The sequence below is a fragment of the Habropoda laboriosa genome, unplaced genomic scaffold (genome assembly GCF_001263275.1).
Source record: "Habropoda laboriosa isolate 0110345459 unplaced genomic scaffold, ASM126327v1 scaffold102, whole genome shotgun sequence".
Classification (NCBI taxonomy): domain Eukaryota; kingdom Metazoa; phylum Arthropoda; class Insecta; order Hymenoptera; family Apidae; genus Habropoda; species Habropoda laboriosa.
In genome coordinates, this window is record NW_017100262.1 from 312405 (window position 1) to 321456 (window position 9052).

Below are 9052 nucleotides of genomic sequence, written 5' to 3' on the forward strand. Positions count from 1 at the left end.
GCGAGCCACCCCTCGGTCTATAATTGAAATTTAAAACGTCCCGAAATCCGGGGATTAAACCGCGTTTGCGCCGCGTTTCATCGCCACCACCACCCATCCACGCCACTTTTACCCTAGTGCCAGCATGATTCTTCTTCTACTCGAATCCCGCTGTACAAACCGGTTGACAGTGTGCCGATTGGGCCCGGTGGACGCGTAGATCGCCAAAGGACATCCTTCGATCGATGAAATTCGGTGATTATCAGACCTAATAGATATCTCTTCTCTATCGAAAAGTTTCACGACACTTATCTCTGTAAGAAGCTTCTAAAGATTCCGGTTCCTTCGTGATTCTCGGGAAGACGCGTAGATCGCCGAAGGACACGCTTCGATCAACCAAATTCGGTGAAATACGTTAAATCGCGATTATCACACCTAATAGATAATCCCTTTCCCATCGAAAAATTTCAACGACACTTATCTGTGTAAGAAGCCTCTAAAGATCCCGGTTCCTCGGTTATTCTGAAGAAGTTCGTGGAGGATCGTATTCCTCCGAGATGAACAAAGAATTCTGCGTTCAAAGCGAACGAGGTGCTCCCTCGAGTAGTGATTATCGCGGGGAAACGTGCGAAAGCTTCGTTACACCGGTGGTTACATTATGTGCGCCACTTGAAACAGCCGGAACGAGCACAGTGGGCCGCAAGGTGGACTGTAAGCGTCTAGCAGGGCCGTCACCTTCCTTTTCAGCTGGCTCCTTGCAACGGGGTAGAGAAAGCCTCTCGGAAAGGGTCGCCGTTCCACTCGTCCATTGCGCAATTAGCGTCGCCGCTAGTTTTTCTTTTCTCCTAACTTCTCCAACGCCCGTCTTCCTCCCCGCCTTTTTACGAGCGTATTCACCAGGAATCTACACACAGGAGGGAAAGGGTGGCGCGTGTTAATTGCGGGTCAACCGCCCGCTAGGCCGCGACATCTCTAATTTTCATAGTGGGAAAGATCAAAAATAGAGAAGAAAAGAAGAACCGGGTCACCCTCGCATACTCGGAATTGTCCCGCAGCGTTTCGACGAATTCAGGCTGCGAGAAATCGTGTGCTGTGAAAGCCACGATCCGATTATCCGTCCTCTCTTCCACCGAGGGAATCTCGCGGACTCTTAATTTTATCCCCGCTTCCCAGAACTCGCTAGCAATATTTCTCCGTTTTTATACCTTTCTCCGCACGCGTCTCTCGTATCTTCCCCGGCTTGCTTTTTCATTCTCCCTTCGTCCAGGACCTTTAACCGTCTTACCTTCCTTCCTCTTAAAGGAATTATTTCCGCTTTGTTGAAGCACCGGGGGCATTTTTTTTTCTCTCCCGGATCCTTTTGTATTTACTCGTCGAAGATACCGGGTGGATTGACTTTGAGAGGTAAATTGTATTAAAGGGAGGGGGAAATTGTACGCGGTAGGAAAGAAGGAAACAGGGTGGAAATTTGCCAAGGCTGCGTTTGTACGCCGTTATCAAACTCGAAGCGCGGAGAGGTAGGGAGAGCGATGTTGGGCGCCGTCTTTAATTTAAATAGAAACATTTCCCAAGGAGCTACGAACTATTTAATTAAAGGGCAGCTTAAGGTACAACAAAACGAAGAGAGAGAGAGAGAGAGGAGCCCCGGTGTCGTTGGCGAAATTTAATTTCACCCGAAATATCGCCGAGTTATGGATAATCCCGGCGTGTCGAAAGAAGGTGGGCCGGTTTTATGGCCGAGCAACTCGAGACGGTCTCTCTCCCTTCGCGTCTGATTTTCATTAATATTGATCATCAGCGGCTGCTCAGTCATGCGGTTCCTGTTTGCAGCGGCCAGCTGTAACGTTTCTCGCACCTTTCATTCCCCAAAGCTTCGAGCTTTTCCGCCACCGTTGTCTTAAGGAACGGTAATTAATTTCTTTCCCTCTTATCTTAATTAATAATGTTTCGTTGCTTCAAAGTCCGCCGGCAGGGGGGATGATCTCGATGAAAATTTCTAGGGAATCCGTTCTCCCTTCTTTTCCCTTCGACGAACACCGCTGCGAAGATTTATCTCGAAGAAGAAGCAACGAGGGAGAAGTGGAAAAATTTCACAAAGAGCAGAAAGTCTGGTGGTTCGATTCGATTATTAATTTCACGTTACAACTGTCGCGTGCTCACAATTAGGCTACATCTGCAACTGATTACCTTCATTCACGTCGCTTCTTCTTTCTCTCGATCGTCGGAGATCGTCGCGACTGTCGCGATAATTAGATTCGACGAGCTGTTTTCTGGTTTTATCGCGGCAGTTTCTGCGGCGTGAAAAATTGGAGAGACCTGGAGTGCCACGCGTAATTTTTCACCGTGGAGCCGGACGATCTCGAGGCCGGTTAACAATGCAATTTTCATCGGATATCCGGAGCGGGCGCGGCGTGTACGCGCGGAATTCTGTATCGTAAATGCATTCGGAATGATGAAAAGTTTATTCCGTGACAAATGATTTCCCAATGAAATTTGCATCCGCGCTAACCGATGCATGCTTAATGGAAAACACGCGGGCGAAATTGGACTTACGATCGAGTTATATCTCTCTGTTCATTCACTGTTGTCGCGCGTTACTCACGCTCGTTTGCTTTTTTTTCCTACCAACGATCGATGAATATTTAAACAAACCAGTTCGTTACAGTTACGTTCTTCCGATGTATGTGTGTCGCGAGCGTTGCTCGACGGTGCGAACGAAGAAAAAGGATAATGCGGTAGTAGAGGGATGATAAAATCACGTAGGCGTTAAGTGAAATCGAATAGTAAATCGTTTATTAGTACGAAGGTGTGATAGTGTCTCGAGTTAGCCTTGGCCGACATTCGTGATTAGAGTGAACCATGTGATACCATAAGGTGAACGAGTGTGATAGAGTTTTTTTTGTCTTTTTTTTTTTCGTTTCTTAAGTGATTCGTAAGAGATAGATGTTAGAGCTAGTTACCCTGTTCTGCGAGCTGGTGTTCTCCCCGTCGATCGGGCCGATTTCGCATCTCCGTTGGAGGAAGAACAATCGATCCCTCACAGACACCGTTTTCATCGAACCTCGTGACCGTTACGATCGCAAGGCGGCGCGATGGAAAAGGAGAACGCCCGTGCAAGCTAACTTTCAAGAGTGCTACTTGTTATCATCCGAGGTACTCTAGTGCCTATGACTTCTTTTTTTTTCTTCTTCTGCCTTCGTGTTCTGCCTATATCGCTAAAGTTCGCAGCTAAAATTAGCGAGACTGAAGGGGAGGAACGCGACACCCCTGCTCGAACGCAATAATAAATAATATAGAATCCTCGCGATATCGTATACGCGTTTCACCGACGAAAAAGAAAGGGGGAAAGAGGTATCTCTCCCCGATTTGTTCGTTCGTTCGTTGCGTTCCCTTCTTTTCTTATTCGATCGACTGCCTCTCTGTACTCCCCCGTACTTGCCATCCGTTCTCGAGCACACTTAGCTTAGCTGGCCAACGAAACAATTGGAAAGGAAGGGAAAAAACGAAAGGCGAAATCATCTCGTCTCTCTCTCCCCGCTTCTTTTTCACACGAACAACGATAATTAATCAATTCTTACGCGATTTTCACGTGAAATGTCGACGTTTACATCGTGTGTAACAATTCGTTCGATCGCGACAAAGTACTGTGGATTGTTTTTTAGGTAGCGTAATACAGAATTGCAGGCTGCCGGGTGGGAATGGGACGCGACAAGCATCCCCGTCTCCTCTTTGTTTAAATAAGAACAGTGACAATAAATTAGGTTTCCGTCGTACCTACTGTACACAGCGCGTGTCTATATAATATATATATATTTTCATATACCGCAGATATATATATATATAAAAACGATCTTGAAAAACGTTTGACTAACATGGACGTAAAATCGTACAAAAAGCGTGTTTGTCCCTCTTCTAATTCCGTGGTGCGTGTTCACCCTCTCTGTAATTTCTTCTTTTTTTTTTTTTTCTTTTCTCGCGCGAGTTTCCATACTGCGAACCGATTGTTCGCCCCTCTCTCTCTCCACTCTTGCACTCTTTGATTGTACGCATCTTTGATCATACGTGACTGGTCGTGCGCTTTCGTTCCCCGCGATAAGTACGTGTAATACCACCTACAGTTCACCTTTATTTTCGCTCGTGAACTCACCAACCCCCCTCTGCCACCCGCAGATCGATAACGTTCCGCGTTTTTCGCGGTTTCGACACATTCGGGTGGAGTACCGCCGCGCAAGCTTCTCGTGGCTGTTAAAATTGTGAAATTTCTCGTTGATTGTTTTTTGCGCCGGATTGACATACGTATGTATAATGTAACGCGAGAGATTGAGAAAAGAAGTATCGTTTAGAAATCGATTAGTTTTTCGACGTTGGAGACACCAGAGACGGGGGTGGGTGATACTCGCGAGCGTGTGTCCAATAGTGTGTCCGCTAATGTCACCTACGCACACACCTGTATTTCTCGGCTCGTACATATAAAATTATATTTACAACAGAGTGATCTTTATGTTTGTTTGTTACTTTTTCGTCGTGAGGTATTCGCTCTACATGCATCTAAAGAGTGTACAGTGTATACGAAGAAGCGGAAGGGAGTGCTGCGGTAACCCGGAAGGATCTCCCTTCCGGACCGCTGTTACATTTTTTTCTCTCTCTTTCTTTCTGAATAATTCCAGCATTTTCTCATCTCGTTCTTTCCTATTTCTCCCGCACTTTTGCTGCCTCTCTCGCACACGTGTGCAATATCGCCGCTACATACGACGTGCTTGTTCGTTATAAATAATTTAAAAATTATATACTTTTATATATTAAATTGATTCTCTTCTTCTTTCTCACCCCTCTCTCTCTCCCTTTCTTTTTTGTCTGGTTTGCTCGTCACACACGCACGCACTCGCACGCGCGAGAAAGTTTTGTAAACGATATGATACAGCTATGCTACAGTGGAGTGAACACTCTCTCTCATTCGCTCTCTCATTCTCTCTCCCTTCGCTTCCTGCGTATCGCAAGTATTTACACGGGGTCGCTCGCGAATAGTTGTCCATTTCCTTACACCTATATGTATATGTATACTTATGCTTGCTTCTGTATATATTTATATGCGTATGTACCAGCCTAGTAAGAACACTGTCCCTCGATTATCCTTTCTCATCCTCCTTGGTCTGTCTCTCTCTCTCTCTCTCTCTCTCTCTCTCTGGCAGCATGATCGAGGCGTCTCGCGAGCGGAAAATCGTGCGACTACCGACGAGTCTTTCTCTGTTCTCACACGTATGGCAGCGATGAAAGCGCGTGACAACGTTTACGATATTAAATCTACCGAGGGCAACAAAATGTACAGACGAGGGCAAAAACGAAAGTGAGACTCTCACGGGAAGAGAGTAGCTAGGGTAAATTCAAAGAGGGAATACTATTAACGTTGCTCGACGCGCTCGACGCGATCTCGTTCCTTCTGCGAGCTCGCTTCCTCCGAGGATTATTTCTGCTCTTCATCAAAAGAATCATTTCGCGTATTCAAAAGACGACAGGCTATCGCAGCGTGATCCGTCGCGGAGAAAGGAAACGTCGCGATACGCGACGAACCGTTGTCTAGAACACCGGCGGGGGGGTTATCTTTCGTCGACGAAGGAGGAGCTTTGAGAATGTAGGACGAGGGAAAGAAAAGGCTCGCAGAAGGAACACTATGTATTCTCTTTGCAAAAGCATCAAGGCTTTCACGAAAGCCTCTCTCTCTTTCTTCCCTTCGCGATTCAGCTCTTTTCTCTCTCTTCTGATCCAGACATGCCGCGACCTCGTACGAGATTGGAAAAATAGGAGCTCCCCTTGAGCGTTCGCCTAGCGTGTCACGTAATTATCGCGATAATTATCGTAACTTGATAATTGACGAGGAAAAATTGCAACTCGATAATTGTGTGTGCTTAACGTTAGTGTGGTGTGAAACTACCGATGTGCTTGTGTAATGGCTACTACGATGCTTTTTTCATTTGCGAGTCTCTCTCTCTCTCTCTAAGTGCGTGTGAAGGTGTCTCTTTATTTTACTGCTTCCTTTAGATGCTATTTTACAAATCTGATCGATGGCGTTTGTATAGCAGAACGAAATATTTGCCCCGCGTACGTATCAAAGTATTTTTTTTCTTTCTTGTATTTTGTACGAAACCAGTTGGCTGATATCCCCCCCTCCCTTTTCTTTATTCTTTTTTTTTCGTTTTTTTCGTTTTTTTCGTTTTTTTCGTTTTTCTTAAACGGTGGCAGTCTTTGCGAAGAATTGTATGTTTAGGATCGTTACTGACAGTGATTCGGTTCACCTTTGTCTTTGGATTTACCAAAGGTAGTCGCACGTCACGCACGAAAATATTCGTCAGATTAAAAAAATCGTCTCGCGAGTGGCTCTACGTCTCTTATAAATTACAAACTAGAAGGCTATTAAGTCGAAGTTGCTTCAATCAGCGTCCTTTGGTACCAGCCTGAGTCTCGTTAGATTACAAATTAATTTGTTAAATAGTCTTGCTAAATCACTAAGAGATCACTGTGTTCTCCGTGGGTGTTCCGCTCTCTCGCTATCCACCGCGATATTACAGTCCCTCTCTATTGCTCTGCTGATTATCCTCGACCGTGTTACATCCAGCCGTTAACACGATACACCCCTTAAACGATACGTAAACGAGTCTCTCATTCTCGAGAATACTAAAATACTTGCTATATATCACGCGGCAACAACAACGAAGTTAAAAAACGCAAGCTCCTGCCACAGTACCGACGATAAAAAATACTCTCTTTCCACCCAAAAGGTAAAGAGTCAACAAATAAAAGAGAAGAAGACGAAGAACAACTTAGAAAATAAATACGCGAAGAGGAAAAGAAACGTTTTAAAAAAGTAATTTACACGCTTGCTCCGAGCTATCGTCTTCCGTCGAAACGAAGAAACCATCTTGCTCCGCCTCTAAACGAACACACTCCTCGGTGTACGGGCACCGGTGTATTAGGATACGATATAGTCCGCGGAGTGATGGGAATGATGAGAATTTCGATGCTTGTCCTTCCTGTGATTCGTCCTCGAGTTACTGCTACGCGTGCCGGTCGTACCGGTCGTGTCTGACGTGTGATGGCTGTATCCACTGTCGCTACCGAAACTGCTGTCCGGCTGGCCCTGGTACAGCCTACCGGAAGTGATCTGCTCGGTGTCCCGTGGCGCGTAGTACACCGGCTGCGTGTACTTGTCCTCGTTATACAGACGATCCGTCGGTTGCGAATAGGTGTCGGAATATTCGCCGCCCACCTGCGTGTAAACAGGGGCGCTCTCCTGGTTCTGCAGACCGTAATACTCTCCTCCGTATTGCGCCGAGTACTTGTACTTGTCGTTCGACTTGCGTGTCCTAACCTTGTTGCTTCTGCTTTGGCTGGAATAATGGTGGAGAGGTCCGAGCACCGGTACACTCTCGTACGGGTTCTCCTCGACCCTGAGTGCCTGCGTGGCTGGCATCGGTGGTACGAAGTACGGTAACCTGTGGGCCACCGACGGGACGGACTGTTGTCGTTGATTGCTATTCGATCGAGTGCCAGCTACACCTGAAATTCATACCAAAACGGTACATATATCTATATCTAGGCTTGCGCGAGATTTGGAAAGTGGAGGTTCGATACGAAGAGTTTGGCTACCGAACGAAAAAATCGTGCCACCTTTCATGTCGCGATGGGTACCGTCGACGCACCGTCGACTACAGCACACGGTGTGTTACTCCGTGAGGGATTTGTGCGTGCCAGGATTTTCACGGTGGTAGCATCGATTTCATTCGGTGTCGACGATGCTTCGACGGTGGCAGCAAACGTGTTCATTTCATCAATCTCTATTTTCACAGGCGACCGTTTAACACGCTCACTGCCATGAAAGAATCGCGAGGGATTTGTCGCCGCGTGCCAGAATTTTCACGGCGACAGCGTCGATTTTTGACGTAGCGAATGATCGATATATCGTCGACACGCGGTGCTCCAAAAGTACTATGAACGAGTGCTAGAGCTTACCAGCGACGCTAGGATAGAGCTGTAGCAACGCGTCGAGCAGCATCCCCTCGTGGAACTCTCCCACATCGTGGCTCTCGTCTCTCCGGCACCTGTCGAGGCTCCTGGGGCTCCTACCTCGTCTCTCCCGCGGTGGCCTGCCACCAGCCGGACAGGTGCCCCACGTAGGACCGGTAGACGAGGTTAACCTTCTCGCCTCGGACGGTTCACCCAGGGACAGCTCGTCCTCGGCGAAATCGTCCTCGGCGAAATCGTCGACCGTCGGCCGCGGTGGCTCGTCCTTGATCCTCGACGAGGAGCCACGGTGATAATGGCGATGATGATGATGGTGCAACCGATTCCTGGCGTTCAGCTCGCTCTCTTCGTCCGCTTTCGGATGGTCCTCTGGAACGGATGAATAATTCATAAGTACCGGGTGGCGTTCACGTTGCATCCACGGGGGCGAGTAGGACGTGATAATTAATTGGGCGGTTCGTTAATTAATTAACAAGGCATTCTCTTTCGCGTGTCAAAGTTACCATCTCTTTGCGCGATGGTGCATGGATGAAATCAAATCGAATCGTGCTTTCAGTTTTCAGCAGGGGGAATCGGTGTCGGAATTAATTAGTTAGAGAGAACGGTAGTCGGTGTCGTGGCTCGTTGTTTCACTTAAACACGAGCGGAAGTTCGTCAGCATAGAGAAGGAAGAGGAGTAGGATGAAGAGGGGTGACTGTTAAGTGAAAAAGTATCCGTGGAAAGGGAACCGTGTCGTCGTCATTAGCCATTGTCATCGAACGGAATCTTCATTCAGACAGGATGCACTTTCCGTCGCGTTTTCATCACGTCAATTTTTTCTCTCATTTTCCATTTCATTCATGGTTCTCTCTCTCTCTCTCTCTCTCTCTCTACATATACACAATCATACAGTATTTCTTTTTCTCCTCTTCTTTTTGATCTGTCGCGGCAGTTTTAACTTTTGTTCCCGGTAATTGACCCGCGAGCCACCTATCGTTAACGGATCGCCATTGTTGCTAGCGCGGCTGGTATCAATTCGGCGCTAACGAGAGCAACGTTCGTTTACATCGAGGTCAT

General features: G+C 47.0%; 1 protein-coding gene across 1 annotated transcript in view; it reads right to left on the reverse strand.

The window, feature by feature from the left end:
• Positions 1-6943: 6943 nt before the first annotated feature.
• Positions 6944-9052, reverse strand: part of LOC108572821 — a 66579-nt gene continuing 64470 nt past the window's right edge. Inside the window, exons 7-8 of the mRNA XM_017935139.1 lie at positions 7984-8364; positions 6944-7530 (exon numbers count right to left, since the gene is read on the reverse strand). Of these exons, the coding sequence (XP_017790628.1) occupies positions 6944-7530; positions 7984-8364 (968 nt within the window). The remainder of the gene's footprint in view (positions 7531-7983; positions 8365-9052) is intronic.